The 18,142-nt window shown below is 41.0% G+C and overlaps 1 protein-coding gene across 1 annotated transcript in view; it reads right to left on the bottom strand.

Annotated features, from left to right (window-relative positions):
- Positions 1–18,142, bottom strand: part of BRDT (bromodomain testis associated) — a 47,479-nt gene that overhangs the window by 10,988 nt on the left and 18,349 nt on the right. The window contains exons 9-13 of the mRNA XM_065409362.1: positions 17,796–18,085; positions 17,582–17,695; positions 10,377–10,517; positions 5,904–5,965; positions 1,301–1,424 (exon numbers count right to left, since the gene is read on the bottom strand). Coding sequence (XP_065265434.1) covers positions 1,301–1,424; positions 5,904–5,965; positions 10,377–10,517; positions 17,582–17,695; positions 17,796–18,085 — 731 coding nt within the window. The remainder of the gene's footprint in view (positions 1–1,300; positions 1,425–5,903; positions 5,966–10,376; positions 10,518–17,581; positions 17,696–17,795; positions 18,086–18,142) is intronic.

Below are 18,142 nucleotides of genomic sequence, written 5' to 3'. Positions count from 1 at the left end.
GTTAAGACTGCAATGTGAAAGCATTGTTTTGGTATAATTAAGTTTGTTAGTTAACCCTAAATTTCTAACACTATTCATTGACCATCTTCACTGCTAATTGTTTGGAAATAAGTATGCTTTTAGTTTCCACAAAGTTTTGTTTGAAATTTGTTTTATTTATGTTCAAATTAATGGGGGCAGGAGGAGGAGGAGGAGAAGTGTGTCTTCACTGCATTGTTAGTTTGGGGCACAACTCAAGTGATACCCTAATTCAGCTCTTGTTCACACAAAAATTTCTAGCCTAGGGTAACTAGGGCTTTGAGTTTGAAGTAGCTAGCTCATCAAGGGAGGTGGGCTGGAGCTCAAGGGGTGCTGAAGCTCAAGCTACTATTGCAGTGGGGACTCAGTTTGAGAACTGTTAAGCTATCCCCTGCAGAAATGACTGATCTAAAGCTCAATACCTATTTGAAAGTCTGAAGTGAGTAAAAACTTTATGTTCTAGTGACAGGTTATTCCCAGACTCTTTACCAGGATCCTCCTTCAGCCCTACTGTACTAATTGCTCAGTGGTTTATGGGCTACTTTTAATATATTGCCCAGGAAATATGAAGCCATCAGATCATCTTTTTCAGCAGAATTCCCTAATCATGACTGCATTGCAGAACTTTAGAAGGGAATGAAATGCTGCAGTGGACACACGGATACCTGTAGCCCCTGCTCTTTTAATAGTGATGCAAGACTGAAGCAGTATTTTATCAGTTTGTTTCTACAGTAGGGAAAATTCTTTGGCATCTGTTTATTTTGACAGATCTCTGCTACCCACAAAAGCCAGATAATAAAGAATAAGCCACCTGGAGACATTCCAGGGAGTGTCAGTAGAGAATCCTTTTAAAGTTCAGCAAAATCTTTTACTATTATGTAACAGGGCATCAATGGGGTGAATTTTTATCTAACTATTCTAAGCTTTCTAAATTAAGCTATTTGTCCCCGCTACTAAACTGCAGGGAAAGTTAAGCCTTTTCAAATTTAAAGTCATTGGCTTTATATAGTCTTGGTATCAAATACAACCAGAATGAGAACTGGACATCCATTTTTACTTAGCTTTATGTAAATTAAGTGAATCAACAAACAACAACAAAGTGGACCAGGAAAAATAGTCACAGTAATGTTTGCATGCAGTACTATTTAGATATTAATTAGTGAACAAATATTACATTTAGTATTACTTTATTTTGACCAATATAATCTGAAAGTTCACATATACATTTATTTCAGATGTCCGCTCCTGATCTCAGTTACATTTCTAATAAGACCATACATACTTTGTTCTTGATTTATGGATTTTGAGCCAGCAACTCCCCCAGAAACATTGTTTTGAAGAATATTTAATTTTCCAGATTTTTTGCCATCACTCATTGGAATATCCTGGGAAGATGAATTGGATGCCTAGGAGAGAATTAAGAGCGAGTTCAAAATGTACTCTGATCAGTTAATCTGTGCAATGTTCTATACATAGTATTTATCTAACAGAAAAAGGGAATTGCAACAGTGAGTTATTTCAGTCTATACAGGCTGGACCTGCAAGGAGGAAGTAGATTTGATCCATACTGTGGTCAACTAAAGTAAATTCTACATAAGCAGGCACTTTACTTAGCAGCAAGTACTGCTGAAAGAAATCAAGTGAGGGGCAATATGACTGTGGCCCAGATTCCCTCCTCCTGTTCCAGGAAGTTAGCACCACCTGAGTGGTGCTAAGTGGCAGAATCAAGCCCTAGCTGGCCAGCTGAGAATTCCCCCAGCACAGGGGAGATCAGCTTGTGCAAAGTGTTTTACTGGCTCCTAAAACTGCTACCCCACCCCAGAGTAAGGGGCAGGGTGGAGCACACCTGCACTACCTTCATTTATAGCTGAGTATGTTCCTCTAGAGGTCATAAACTGGCATAAGATAAAGCAGCCCCAATGTTGGGCTGGGGCTTTCACAAATGCACCATGAGAGTAGGGTTACCAGACAACAAGTGTGAAGAATCAGGATGGAGGCGGGGGGTAATAGGAGCCTATATAAGAAAAAGACCCCAAAATCAGGACTCCCTATAAAATCGGAACATCTGATCACCTTACATGAGAGTCAGAGAAGGTGTTACTGGCCCTCCACCAGGCTCAGTGCAGAAGAGGAAGAGAGCCTCTCTTTGTGCAATGGAGACTCTGGGCTGGAGAGTCCAAGAACAAAATGGCAGCACAGAAGAGGGACAATATATTTAGCTGTGATGCTGGGAGTTCCTTTTCCAGACCTGAAGAAATGCTCTCTGTGGCATGAAAGCTTGTCTCGCTCACCAACAGAAGTGGGTCCAATAAAAGATATTACCTCACCCACTTTGTGTCTCTAATATGCAGGGACTGACATGGCTACAACTACATTCCGTAGCATGGAAGAGGTGCATTTTAAGTCTTTGCACTGGAGAAACTTCAGAAAGTAAAAGCTTTTGAAAGCTTGGGTGAATCAACTGTACCTAGACCTGTTTGGAAGCATGTTTGTCTAACTATCTTTCTAGACAAGTTGGGAGAGGTTAAGCTGTGACATCAAGTCCAACTCAAAGGGAACTATAGAATTCAGCATGACAATTAAGGGCCCCCATCTGGAGACTCCTCAAGGGTGGATTAGCCAAATTCAGGGTTTATTTATTAAATCATTCCTCCCTCAAAGAAACTGCTGAAGGAATTCTCCATAGTTATCTTTTAATCAAAAGATAAAATCATGTGGGGAGAGGGGGGGGGGGGGGGAAGCCAGGCCTCACCTCATACCATCTTCACTGTACCATACAGCTGACAAGAGTTTAGTATGATATTTCCAGAGAAGAAAGCAAAAAGAAGAACTAATGAAGATGCTGTGATTGTATTACAAGGTAATCTTTACCTTCTGAAAGTCAAAGTGATCCTGGCAGTTTTATACTTTCAGCAACTATGTTAGAGGATATGTATTAAAGAAAGACAGTTAAGCTAGTGATTCCTTCAGCTGCAAAGCTTTTCCTTTCATATTTTGGCATAGAAAGCGCAATCCAACTCCTATTAAAGGCAATTAAGTCACTATTTGATTATGGGAATTAGATTAGACCCATACGGAACCACTGAAATGCTAATCAAGCTCAACCAACATTTCCAGAAAACAGAAAACCTTGCTCCAGTGTTGTATGAATACAAGCCTGAAGTGTTGCGATACTAGGTCTACTTATTTTGAAGGACAGAAGGTTAGTTATATGAAGATACTTGAGAAATCTATTTGGAGATAAATTAGCATAAATAATGACAAGTCACCTCTGTGGCAATGTGAGTAGGCTGGCTGACAGAAGGCTGGCATGTCTTTGGAATATTTTGAGGCCTTTGCTGTACTGGTGTGGAGTGCAGTGGAGATATAACGGTGATTATACCTGAGTGGAGTGGGGGGAAAAGGAAATTAAATGTGCAACTTCCCGTAATATACAGAGTCAACAAATCTGTAACCTATACTCAAAATTAGTTCAACAATATTTTAAGACACAGAATAGCCAAGTGTACATTCCAGCTAGATACTTTTTGGGACAGTCATCTATTTTTAGTTAGCTTCCTAGCTGTATAATCAGCTAGCAGCTCATTCAGTTTTATACCAGAGCTGAGGAAGGATGATAAACTTTCAGATTTTTTGAGGGGGATGTCATTAAATATTTGCAAGATAGCTTTAAGGTAAGAGATATTTAAATATTCTTTCCTTTAAACCCAGCTTTACCAATGCAGCATTATGTCCTTTTAGCCCAATCTTGAGTCACTTTTTATAGTCACATTGCTCTTTTCTATTTTGCTATTTGAGAGTAGTAAAATGACACTTACTAAAACCACAGTATCTGAAGTGTTGGTAGACTGCATTTCAGCCACCAGGATTCCGCTAAGTGTTGCTTGACCCCATGATAGAACAAAGGGTGCTCAACACGTAAACTATTGCAGGGTCTCTAACCTAACACTTCCCCCATCCCACCTCCCAGCAAATTTCAAAAAAACAAAACAGGAATTCTAGACAAGACAAATAGCAATTTTCTTCTCCTGCTATAATGACAGTCTCATGTCAATAATAGCCATTTCATTTTCTGGTGTAAAGATTTTACCTGAAGGAGACAGCATGCTTTGTTCAGGTAGTTTAAGTGGACTACGTTGCAAAAGCTGAGGCCACTGTAGTATTTTATGAGAAGGCTGTGTTTCTGAAGATCTTTGATTTTGCAAGCTACTAGTAAAAGAAAATGAGGTCTGCACTTCAGGAATAGCATTGCAGGATGTCTTTTGTAAAGACAGTGGTATTTGCTGCAGGAAGATTTAAATGTAATTAATTTTTGATATTTACCTTGCATTTGATAAAGTTAAGACTTTAATACCTCTTCAAGTTTTTCCCCTTTCCACCTGGGCATTTGAAAGTGATTTACTCCACTTAAAAATACAGTACAAATACTATCTGATGTCACTGGTGCCTATATGATGTTAGGAATTCTATAGGTTTGACAGCAGAAAAATGTACCCATTTAAATTAACAATGATGCACAATTTAAACTGAAGTGGCATTAACTCCTGCTGTCTGGTAGATACTTTGATAAATACACTACATTCTGACTCAGATACCAAGTATACTACAGAGGAAGTTGTAGAGACATCAAGACAAATTAAATTTAAGGCCCAGCCTGGTGGCATAGGAGTAGCATTCTGCAAGTCTTCGTTTTCCGAGGGAGAGGCCAAGATATATCAGTAGCATGGATCTCATTGTGGAGACACTTGAGCGCTTATCTTGCAAAGGCTACTCACAGTGAATAAAGTTAAGCATATGCTTAAGTCTTTGCAGGATCAGAGCCTGAGTGAAAGGCATAGTCTAAGAAGAGGTCTTGCATAATCCCTCTATAATGGAGGGTGAATAAACAGCCATTGAATAAAGAAGGCCAGTTAAGTTTGCCATCTGATTTTTCTATGTGGCTAAGTGCTCTGCTCTGAAAGGAGGAGCAGTATATTTGAAGCACAGGAGCGGTACTCAAACTCTTCCAGGAAGGGGGAGAGGGAAGGGAATTGAGTCCAGTGTGGGCAAACTGATGTGAAAGTTTTCTTGTAAAAGTACTTTGAAATACGAGCTGCAGCCTCTCCTCCCCGCCACACCTCCCATTGGGGATCTTTCAGAGTACATTCTGAAGGATGAGCATGGGCAATGGGAGGGTCACAGGCAAGCAGCTGCACTGGTATATAAGATGGGTATTCACAGGAGTGGAATAGGTGGTTTGTTTGTTTATTGGAAAAAGAGAGCTAAAGAGTTCTATATATTTAGTTTCATGTTAGGCTAGTTCCTCTTAAATCTTGCTTATTGTTCAGATGATGCTGTAATGTTTTGGATACTTCCTACATCTGTCACTATATCTGAACTAATATTTTACTTGAAGATTTGTATGCTTATAGCTAAGAGGAAACCTTAGTGTGCTTAGCATGGTTTATTAGGTTGATTCACTTTAATATGTGAAGGGTGAGACTGTGTTAAAGACACTTAAAAAATAAACCTTGTTAACCATTTTTAGGTCAATGTTGCCTCCATATTTTTCCCCAGACCCTGTTCCTCCCACCCCCACCCCCCGTCTGTAGTGAAGGAAGAGGATCCCCAAATGCTGCTCCCACCCCAGCAGCTGGGCTAGGTCTAGCCAGTGTTCCAGCAATATGCGTAACTTTGAACTTCTGCAGCAAACAAACTTTGTTCCACCCTATGAGTGAGGTAAACAAAATTAGAATCTAGTTAAATGTTCAAGATTTTAGTATCAAACAATAGAGAACAAAGCGATTTAAGTGATTTCAGCAAACAACACTACGCAGTGAATGACAAACCTTTTAATCTAGATCTAAAGTTATATGCATTCTAACAGAAGAGAAATGTGAATTTACCTCCATTTGTTCTTTAGAAGTCACACCATTCTGTCTGTTTCCATTTGGCTTTGAGCCTATTTCTGTAATCATCAATAAAGTAAGTGAGAAATTCCGGTTTCACATCTGTTGTACGATTCACATCAGGACATTTTTATCTGTATTGCAGTAGCACCTAGAGGTCCAAGACCCATTGTTGTGGGAACTGAACGGACGTCCCTGTCCCAGAGAGCTTACTCCTGTTCAGTGGTGTTACACACATGCTTAACTTTGTGAAGTCAATGGGACTCAATGCTTAGAATTAGGCACACATATAGGGCCCTAATGGGATTTATACCTTAGCTGCCATTGCCACTTTAATGTAAATTTTTTTATTGTATAAGTGTAAAGAAACCACAGACTAAGGGTGGGATTCAGTGGGCAGCACAGAGCTTCCAGCCTAAGCAGAGATGAGGCTATGGTATTTTGGCATGCTCCAGTGGCTGGAACAGCCTCCAATATAACTTAAAGCAGCCCTAGACAACTAGCAGCCTCAAGTACATACCCATCCAAGACCATAGGCACATATTCAGGGCAGGTGGCCCCTCCTGCTACCACAGGCATGCTCTATTTTTAGTGTGCTAGCTCAATCAGCTATCACCTTTATGTCTCCTCGAGCTAGAAGTTACATCTCCAGCTCAAAGTGTAGACATGCCCTTAGAGTATCCATTAACTACATCCATATTTTTATTTCCGAGGAAATGGTATATTACAAAAAGTGATTAACAATTAAAATTGGTGTACATGGCTTTCAGAATAGATATTTTAAAATCAATGGCAGCGTATAAAATATTTAAAGTGAAAGGCAGCTGTATTTCTAGCTGAAAACTTGCCGTACCAGTGGACTGCATGTCAGTTTTCAATTAACAGCGTGATTTCAAGTTCAAAATACATTCTGTATGTTTTTAGACTACTTCTATTTTTACTTAAAGCTTGTCATTCAGTATATGTGAAATGATTAGACATTTGAAGTAGTGACAGATGGCTCAGTAAAACAAAATTTCTAAACTTAAGTTTAAATTGCAAGACAGAAGTATCATAGCTTAGTGGCATTCCCAGACCAATTAGAGTCAACGCCACCTTGAGATGAACTAACGCCTATATAAAACTGGCTGAAATGTTGTGCTGGTCATGAAAATTAATTCCAGCTACAAGAGAAAAAATCCTTTACACCAAAGAATATGCTTCCATCTTCCAGGCAACTATTGTAGAGCCCAGAAAGTTTCAAAAATTCTGAGCTTGATGTTCTGGTTTTAACACTTAGACCAGGGATAGGCAGCTTATGGCATGCGTGCCGAAGGCGGCACATGAGCTGATTTTCAGTGGCACTCACACTGCCCAGGTCCTGGCCACCAGTCCGGGGGGCTCTGCATTTTAATTTAATTTTAAATGAAGCTTCTTAAACATTTTTAAAACCTTATTTACTTTACATACAACAATAGTTTAGTTAAATATTATAGACTTATAGAAAGAGACCTTCTAAAAACGTTAAAATGTATTACTGGCACACGAAACCTTAAATTAGAGTGAATAAATGAAGACTCGGCACATCACTTCTGGAAGGTTGCCGACCCCTGACTTAGACAGACATCAACTCTTCAGTGCTGGATATTGTGGTCACTGATAGGGTGACCAGACGTCCTGTTTTTAAAGGGACAGTCTCGCATTTAAGCCCTCGTGCAGATGTCCCGACTTTTTCTTTAGAATGGGCAAATTGTCCCGTATTTTCTGTCTCCCCCCACCAGTACTGGTGGATCTTGCTGCTGACCAGATCCCTACTCGCCAGCTGCCCTCCCACCAGCTGAGTGGGAGGGTCCAATGACCGATGATGGGGGCGGGTGTACGAAGCTGGTGGCAGGTGTACGAAGCTGGTGGCGGGGTGAAGCTGCAGCACGCAGGGCCGGCTGCTGCCCCTGCTGGTCCATGAGCGCAGCCCCTGCTGTATGCCGGCTCTCAGCCAGCAGGGCCTCACCCCCTGTCCCTTTTCTGGCCAGCGCAGGCTGCAATGTGCGGCCGCTGGTGCGTGCAGGCAGCGGCCAGTTACGTGTCGCCTCTATTGCCCACTCATCAGCCCTTTATGTGTTCCCCCTCTCACTGTCCTCTCCCTGCTTTGTCCCTTCACCCCCTCCAGCCCTGCTGCTGCTCCATATTCCCCCCCTCCTCCCCAGCCGGGCAGAGAACTAGCCCCTGGTCAGAATGCTCAGCTTACCAACAGCCTGGCTGGCAGGCTCCTTCCTTCCCCCACTGCCTCTGGCTGGGCCAGCACCCCAGGAAAGCCCAAGACCCTCTGGCCCGGGGTGCTGGCCAGTAGGAACCTAGCTCTGTGTGTGCCAAAGCCCTGTACAGTGCTGGCCCAGGGAAGCCTCTCTGCCCCTCAGCTAAGCTCTGGAGAGGTAGGGAGCAATTTCCAACCTGTTCACACCCCGACCCTGCAGGCTCCACAGCAGCCCCCACCCCCCCAGGCAGGGGCTTACCATCCTTTTCACAGAGACGCCTGCCCTGGTTCCTGCCCCCCCCCCCAAGGAGCGTGGGGCTGCTCCATCCCCTAGGCAACTCTGCTGCTGAGCCACCTCTCTGGCCAGGCTCGCTGAAGCTCCTGCAGCCAGGTTCCCTGGGCCCTGGTGCACAATGCATCCTTAGGGCTTAACCCCTTCCTGCCTGTGCTGTGGCCAGGGGACAGGAGACAGCTGGGTTTTGTCAGCGGCCATTAGCTGCCTTTGAACACTATAGGGGCAGGAAGGGACAAGCTGCTTCCAGCCACAGAGGGGGTGGGAAGTGGGGGGGGGAAAATAGATGAGCTCTGCAAAGACACAGGCCAGGTCATCCCTTCCTTTCCCCTCTGGCTGGAAGCAGCTCCTGTCCCTTCCCTCCTGCACAGAGCTGAAAGGCTGCTGCTGGCCACATTCTGGTGTGAACCCTGGCAGAAATCTGAGGGGGCCATGTGATCCTATGTGCCCCCTCCCATGTGTTGCCTTGGGAAGGCGCAGCACCAGGTGAGGCGGGTCCGGTCTGGGGGCCCAGCCAGGCACGAAAGACAGAGCACTAGGCAGGGAGGGTCAGGTCGGTCGGTCACCCCCCATCGTGAGTGTGAGTGTGAGAGAGCTCTCCCCATGTGAACCCTAAAGCCTTAAAGATAAGAAGGCAAATAAAAAGAATCCAACTATGCAGTATTTCTTTTTAATAGGGGCTCAGTCAACTTGATGTTAATTTGAACGGTTGTACTGCATAGTTCTGATTGATTGCTGTTGAACTTGCTTGAATACGAGTAATTTACCAGGTGTCATGTATTCAGCATAGGGAAATATGGTCATCCTAGTCATTGATTGTTCAGTAAACTGCAAGGGTGAGCATTTTATGCAAGACAGAGTATATCAGTCCTTCAGAGGATCTCATCATGTATAGCAGCTTTACCTGCAATTTGAATAATTTTAAGTTTGTTCCCCAAAATCAGTGTACAGAGAGTCTAAGACAAGAACCACCCTGGAAAAATGAGCTAGGTTAATGACCACTTAAACCCTCTTCTATACTAGATGCTAAAACACATTATTGGGAAAAAGATTACACTGGGAAAATAACATTTTTTCCCCCCAACATGTAAACAGGGCCTAAATATTGAGCTATACTTTAATTAGAGTTTGAAACAGCCCCACTATATACATTTATATTGAACAGTTTGAAAAAGTTCAAAGGAATAATACACAATACTAAGTCTCATTCCTCTCCTCCCACACAGATATGCACCTCATGCATACAGTAGTCAAAGACACTCACAATCTTTCAGCAATCTGGGATTGTTTTCAATCCAGACTGCACTGTGAATTGCATTTCAGAATGGAACACTGTAAAAACAATTTAAATTAACTCCAACTTTGTTTTTTTGGGAAAATATCAGTTTGAAGTATGATCATTAGAAATGCTATTGGTAAGAGTTTTGGTACTACACTTGCCCTCATCCCTCCCTAACAATTTATTTTTCTATTTCTTAGAAAGAGTTTTGCTGCTAGGTTGTAGGCCTACACACAAACAAAATATTTCTATAGTCATCCCATTATAGTAATCATGTTGTTACAAACATTTAGGCAACACAGTTTTTAGACAACTATGAATTAGATGAAAGTATGCTTTTAAAAGAAGAGCTTAATACTTTTAAGTAACCTAGCAATAGTTTATGACACGCTCCAGTACAGACACTTACATTTTGCTACTAGAAGTTTTCATTCCCAATTTCAGTTTGCCACTAAAAAAAAAAAAAAAAAGTACTTTTCTAGAGAAGTTTTATCTGTAAAAAGAGTTTCAGTATTTCTACTTCATAGCATTTGACTAGACTATGGCACCCTGGAACATATAGCAACTCCGTAGTCCTAGAAGTATGCAAACTGAAGCTTCTTTTGTAAATTCTGAAGCATCAGGTCCTGTATATCAAGAGGCAGATGCTATATAATGAGGTTATCTGACCTGATTCAGAGTCATTGGTATCTGAAGAGCTAGAATCACTGCTACTGCTGCTGCTGCTAGAGTCTGAGGAGGAGCTGCTGCTGCTACTCTCACTCAATCGCCTTGGTCCACCAATAATCTTTGGTATAGTGTTATTTTCAGCTGCAAGATAAGAAAAGGAAGTTAAAAGTACATATAGCACTGAAAGTCTTATGAATATATATGTTAAGTAGGGCTGTGAAGTGATAAAAAAATTAATCATGGTTAATCGCACTGTTAATAATAGAATACCATTTATTTAAATATTTTTGGATGTTTTCTACATTTTCAAATATTGATTTCAATTACAACAGAATACAAAGTGTACAGTGCTCACTTTATATTTATTTTGATTAAAAGTATTTGCACTATAAAAAACAAAAGAAATAATATTTTGCAATTCACTTATTACAAGTACTGTAGTGCAATCTCTATCATGAAAGTTGAATTTACAAATGTAGAATTATGTACAAAATAAACTGCATTCAAAAATAAAACAATGTAAAATTTGAGAGCCCACAAGTCCACTCAGTCCTACTTCTTGTTCAGCCAATTGCTCAGACAAAAAAGTTTGTTTACATTTGCAGGAGATAATGTTGCCCGCTTCTTGTTTACAATGTCACAGGACAGTGAGAACAGGCATTCATGGCACTGTCATAGCCAGCGTCACAAGATATTTACGTACCAGATGTGCTAAAGATTCATATGCCCCTTCATGCTTCAACCACCATTCCAGGACACATGCATCCATGCTGAGAATGGGTTCTACTCAATAACAATCCAAAGCAGTGCGGACCGACGCATGGTCATTTTCATTATCTGAGTCAGATGCCACCAGCAGAAGGTGGATTTTCTTTTTTGGGGGTTGGGGTTCTGTAGTTACCGCATCGGAGTGTTGCTCTTTTAAGACTTCTGACAACATGTTCCACACCCCGTCCCGATCAGATTTTGGAAGGCAGTTCAGATTCTTAAATCTTGGGTTAAGTGCTGTAGCTATCTATCTTTAGAAATCTCACATTGGTACCTTCTTTGCGTTCTGTCAAATCTGAAGTGAAAGTGTTCTTAAAATGAACCACATGTGCTGGGTCGTCATCTGAGTCAGCTATAACATGAAATGTATGGCAGAAAGTGGGTAAAACAGAGCAAGGGACATACAATTCTCCCCCAAGGAGTTCAATCACCAATTTAATTAATGCATTATTTTTTTTTTAACAAGAGTCAGCAGCATGAAAGCATGTCCTCTGGAATGGTGGCCAAAGCACAAAGAGGCAAACGAACGTTTAGCATATCTGGCACGTAAATACTTTTGAAGCCAGCATTGCAAGGTAGGAGCGTTGCCAGCAGATCGAGGGAAGTGATTATTCCCCTCTATTCGGCACTGGTGAGGCCACATCGGGAGTATTGCGTCCAGTTTTGGGCCCCCCACTACAGAAAGGATCTGGACAAATTGGAGAGAGTACATCGGAGGGCAACAAAAATGCTTAGGGGGCTGGGGCACATGGCTTATGAGGAGAGGCTGGGGGAACTGGGCTTATTTAGTCTGCAGAAGAGGAAGAGTGAGGGGGGGGGGGATTTGATAGCAGCCTTCAACTACCTGAAAGGGGGTTCCAAAGAGGATGGATCTAGACTGTTCTCAGTGGTACCAGATGACAGAACAAGGAGTAATGGTGTCAAGTTGCAGTGGGGGAGGTCTAGGTTGGATATTAGGAAAAACTATTTCATTAGGAGGGTGATGAAGCACTGGAATGGGTTACCTAGGGAGGTGGTGGAATCTCCAACCTTAGAGGTTTTTAAGGCCCGGCTTGACATAGCCCTGGTTGGTATAATTTAGTTGGGGTTGGTCCTGCTTTGAGCAGGGGCTTGGACTAGATGACCTCCTGAGGTCTCTTCCAACTCTCATCTTCTATGATTCTAAGAAGAGGACCGCATTATCTCCTATAAATGTAAACAAAACTTGTTTGTCTTAGCGCTTGGCTGAACGAGGAAGACTGAGTAGACTTGTAGGCTCTGAAGTTTTATGTTGTTTTGTTTTTGTACACTTCTTGATTTCATTTACAACACAGAATACAATATATATGAAAGTGTAGAAAAACATGCAAAATATTTAATAAATTTCAATTGGTATTCTATTTTTTAAACTTCAATTAAAATTGCGATTAATCATGATTAACTCAAAAAAAAAAAAAAAGAATTGAGAGAGTCAACTGTGATTAATTGACAGCCCTAGTGTTAAGATTAATAAAGCCACACTCAGATGTGCTCCATCTGAGTGACTGCCAAAACTACCTTTGCTAAATCTCTGTCCACTATTCACAAGGACGACAACATGTACCTGCCATTGTTTGGGTGCACGCTGACCTGTTAGAGTCTAACTTAGTCCTTTTTAATACCAAAAGAGATTTTTGCTACCCTAAAGAGAAGAAAAACAATTTAACTCAGTGGAGATTAAGATTTGGAGAGAGTTCCACAACAGTCCTTGTTTTTGCAGGCTAAAACTCCAGAAGAGCTAACTTAAGAAGAAAGTCTCTAAGGTGCCACAAGGACTCCTCGTTCTAACAAATTTATTTGGGCATAAGCTTTCGTGGGCTAGAACCCACTTCATCAGATGCATGGAGTGGAAAATACGGGAGCAGGTATAAATATATGAAATATAAATATATGAAAGGATGGGGGTTGCTTTACCAAGTGTGAGGTCAGTCTAACGAGATAAATCAATTAACAGCGGGATACCAAGGGAGGAAAAAACTTCTGAAGTGGTAAGAGTGTGGCCCATTACAGACAGTTGACAAGAAGAAAGCTGCAACTAACTGTTAGATATGGGACCATTAGTACCAGTTTTGGGGAGATAAATATGCCTACATACATAAGATACCACAAACAAAAGCATGAAGATGCCCTGAAGATAGATGTGAGAGATGTACATTTCTATTATGGAGATTATTGCACCTCTCTCTGAAGCATTTGGTACTGGTGCCAGAAACAGAATACTAGATTAGACGGACCACTGATCCAGTCTGGTATGGCAATTCAGATGTTCCTAAATTTGTAATAGTGGCAGTTCCTGGTCAGAAAGCACATCAAGATGCAGAATAAAATAGCCAGCCACGCAAACAGTTCCACTTCAGATATTTGTTCTTTCTTCCACAAGTCTATGCAGAGAGCACGTCTAAAAATATTGAAGTGTTGCTAAAAATACATTAGTTGGAACAGAATTGACAACTCTTTATCCTCCCCCCCCCCCCCAAAAAAAACCCAAAACCAAACCGTAACCTAATTCAGTTTTCTCCTCCACCCTTAACTCAGGAATTAAAATGGAAGTATTTTGCACTTTCTAAAGTGAATGCTGATAGGATTTTCTCCCTGTCCCAGGAAACAGTAAAGGACCATTAAAGTAAATTTTCTATCAGGTATTTCATGGTTCCTCCTCCTCCCCCTGAGTTCAGTAGCATTTTTCCAAAATGCAGGATTCAGAGCATGGATTGATTTTCTACTGTAGCCACCCAACGTGAAGTCTTTCCCTACAAACTCCAGGGGAATCAAGATTTAGATTGAACTTGAGAACTAAGTGAAGTCAAGCCTCAGTTCTTATTCTACCACTCTCTTTAATTGCTGCCATGCTCAGTAAATCTATCTTGTTTGTGTCTCCCTGTTGGAGACAAGTCCCCAGACTTTCCAGTTTAGTGTCCAATGCAGAGAAAATGAGCTATATAGAGCTTCAGTTGTGATATTTGTCTATTTTGTGGGACTTATAGTTTGCAATGCAAGCAGCACACAAAAGGAATGTTAAATGGGAAGATGGTGCATTTTACATTATCTAAAATCAGGGTCTGGGGATGTAGAAGCATAACTGTGTATACTGATTTTTTGCTTCTGTTGTAGCTGACTTTCTAGAAGAGTCTGATAGTAAGGATTGAGTCACTATGAGCAATGATAGGCACACATTACTCACCCTGTGCCACTTCTGGGGCAGGAGTGTTTTTATAATTTCTCCACCATCCCAAATTGGCTATACCGTCATGGTTTACCTACCCTTATAAGAGATCCATCTCAAGGTGAGCCAGGAGAGAGAATCTACTGGACTAGAACAGGCATCATCTCTGGCTCCACTGGAAAATGTAGGCCTGATAATGTGTGCATAGAAGGTGCTGAAGACTAGGGTATAGGCTTGGTGTCAATCCATATGGTGTAGAAGTTCCACATTGATTATGCTAGGATAATGCCTCAAAACTGTAAAGAAGCAGTGCTATCTTTGTCACGCTACTATAAAAACATCAGTAAAAGCTGATAGATCTATCCAGAGGTGACACACCCACACCCACCCACCCCTATTTTAAGTCAGTGGAAGCTCTAGTAGTTCTGAGCAAGGATGAGCCGAGCAAAAGTTTCTTGACTCATGCCTTGAAGTGCGCTTTACTGGATATTTAGGGGTCTCATCTTAAGAGCAGAACTTCAATAGAGTTTTACCCCAATATGCCAAGGTAGCAGACGCCTGAATTAGAGCTGTCGATTAATCGCAGTTAACTCATACTAGTAACTCAAAAAAATTAATCGTGATTAATCAGTTTTAATCATACTGTTCAACAATACAATACCAATTGAAATTTATTAAATATTTTGGAAGTTTTTCTACATTAATATGTACTGTATTGTAATTGAAATCAAATGTACATTATTTTTATTACAAATATTTGCACTGTAAAAGTGATAAAATAAAGTATTTTTTAGGGCTGTCAAGTGATTAAAAAAATTAATCATGATTAATCACACTGCTAAACAGAATACCATTTAAATTTTTTTGATGTTTTCTACAATGTCAAACTTTAGAGCCTACAAGTCCACTCAGTCCTACTTCTTTTTCAGCCAATCGCTCAGACAAAAAAGTTTGTTTACATTTGCAGAAGATAATGCTGCCTGCTTCTCATTTACAATGGCACTCGAAAGCAAGAACAGACGTTTGCCGCAAGATATTTACATGCCAGCTGCGTTAAAGTTTATGTCCCTTGCTGCTTCAACCACCATTCCAGAGGACATGCGTCCATGCTGATGATGGGTTCTGTTCAATAATGATCCAAAGCAGTGCGGACCGGCGCATGTTCATTTTCATAATCTGAATCAGATGCCACCTGCAGAAGCTTGCTTTTCTTTTTTGGTGGTTCGGGTTCTGTAGTTTCCGCATCTGAGCGTTGCTCTTTTAAGACTTCTGAAAGCATTCTCCACGTCTCATCCTTCTCAGATTTTGAAAGGCACTTCAGATTCTTAAAACTTGGGTCCAGTGCTGTAGCTATTTTTAGAAATCTCACATTGGTGCCTTCTTTGTGTTTTGTCAAATGTGCAGTGAAAGTGTTCTTAAAAGGAACTACATGTGCTGGGTCATCAACCGAGACTGCTATAACATGAAATATATGCAGAATGAGGGTAAACAGAGCAGGAGACATACAATTCTCCCCTAAGGAGTACAGTCACAAATTTAATTAACCCACTATTTTTTTAAATAAGCGTCATCAGCATGGAAACATGTCCTCTGGAACGATGGCCGAAGCATGAAGAGGCATATGAATCTTTAGCGCATCTGGCACATAAATATCTTGCGACGCCAGCTACAACAGTGCCATGCAAATGCCTCTTCTCACTTTCAGGTGACGCAAGAAAGAAGTGGGCAGCATTACCTCCTGTAAATGTAAACAAACTTGTTTCTCTTAGCGATTGACTGAACAAGAAGTAGGACTGAGTGAACTTGGAGGCTCTAAGATTTTAGATAGTTTTATTTTTGAAGGCAGTTTTTTTGCACATAGTTCTACATTTGTAAGTTAAACTTTCGTGATAAAAAGATTGCACTACAGTACTTGTATTAGGTGAATTGAAAAATAATATTTCAGGTTTTTTTACAGTGCAAATACTTGTAAATCAAAAATAAAAAGTGAGCACTGTATACTTTGTATTCTGTGTTGTAATTGAAATCAATATTTTAAAATGTAGGAAACATCCAAAAATATTTAAATAAATGGTATTCTATTATTGTTTAATCGCGCAATTAATCGTGATTAATTTTTTTAATCGCTTGACAGCCCTAGCCTGAATGCATCTGGTCACATCCTTCATAACTGACATAGCTTAGTACTTTGAAGGGATCAGAGCACAACTCCAACAGAATCCAGCAGTGGGAGTTGGAGAGGCTGGCATTGATGCAGATTCTTAGGTTTGGTCTATACTACCAATTTAGTAGTCCATACCCCTGGCTGACGTAGTTACACTGACCTAACTCTCAGCCTAGACAGTGCTACGTCAATGGGAGGGCTTCTCCCATCGACATACTCCACCTCCCCAAGAGGCAATAACTAACTAGACCAACTGGAGAAGCTCTCCCGTCAGTGTAGGTAGGGTCTTCACAAAACACTACAGTGGTGGTGCTGCAGTGCTGTAATTGTAGACGAGCCCTTACCCAAACAATGACCCCTGACCAATGCATTCCAGAAGTATTAGACCCTCCGTGCTGAATTACTGTTGAATTTAATCTGTTGACACTAGAGTTCAAGAGAGCCTTATGTCACTCTCCCTGGACCCCACTGCTCCGAGACTGCTGGGTGCAACCAGTGACCAAGAAAATTTCTTATGGACCATTTTTAACTACACACTTTTTGCAGGCACTTGGCTGTGTCTTTACCATCTGAAAGAAGAGATGAAGGAGATGGAAAAGAACCAATTCAGTATGCACACCACCACACCAGAATAGGATTTGAAAAAGAGGAACATGGTTAAGTGAAACTTTTTCTGAAGCATTTGCTATTAGCCATTGTCAGATGCAGGATGCCACACAAAATATAGACCTTTGCTTTGGTGCAACTGGCAATTCCTATGGTCTGCCTGGCACCCCACATTGCTTGAGAGATGCTAACCCCATGAGGCACAAGATCGCTTGTGTTAATATTTTTAGAAAATGTTACAGAAAAGGTTCTAACACAGATAAAGTCTGGGACAGAAGGAAAAAAATAGTTGACTAACAAAATTGCTGTTGTGGTGTAATTGAGGCAATATAGGAGAGATCTCCCACTCTTGCAGGTTAGAAAAGTGACGGCTGGCAACTTTTAGTGCCTCTAATATTCTAAAAGGAAGAAATCCCACCAGAGTACAGACCTCAGGAGGAAATCTCATTATAAAGAACAGAGCAGTACAACTAATGGTCACATTACATTTGGTGTTTTGCTTTTTAGGGTTTAACTGCCCATTGACATCCAGCAGCCTCTTTTCCAACTCTTGTTTTTTCTCAGAATTAAGTTCTTCTTTTGACTTCTCTGGTTTCTTCGCTGTATATGAAATAAAGAGAGACATTAAGAGCTACATCCAAACCCAAAATAGATTCTGGCTAAACATATTGTGTAGAGTTTATCCATGATATATACACACCATGTTTTCTTGGTCTTTTCCTTAAACAAGCCATCACATATTTCTCTAGTTCTCTAAGTGTCGATGCTTTTAAAGTTTCAAAGTCTATTTCTATCTCATCAGGATTAGAGTTTCTCAGTGAAGGCTCTCTTGACTGTATTATATATACTACTTTTCCAAGCTTATCTCCAGGAAGTTTATTTATGTCCAAACTCAACTGCCTTTTTTCATCATAATTCATAGGCTTGGCACTATCCTCATCTTCTGATTTACGTGCCAATGAGACTTGCTGCTTTGTTTTCTTTGACTGACTGCAAGAGAGAAAGTTCGCTGCATTGAGAGCAATTTAAAATAATGTCACCCACACA

Source organism: Emys orbicularis, chromosome 8, assembly GCF_028017835.1.
Source record: "Emys orbicularis isolate rEmyOrb1 chromosome 8, rEmyOrb1.hap1, whole genome shotgun sequence".
Taxonomy (NCBI): Eukaryota; Metazoa; Chordata; order Testudines; family Emydidae; genus Emys; species Emys orbicularis.
The sequence above is the reverse complement of the archived record's forward strand: the minus strand, read 5'-3'. Positions and strand labels throughout refer to the sequence as shown.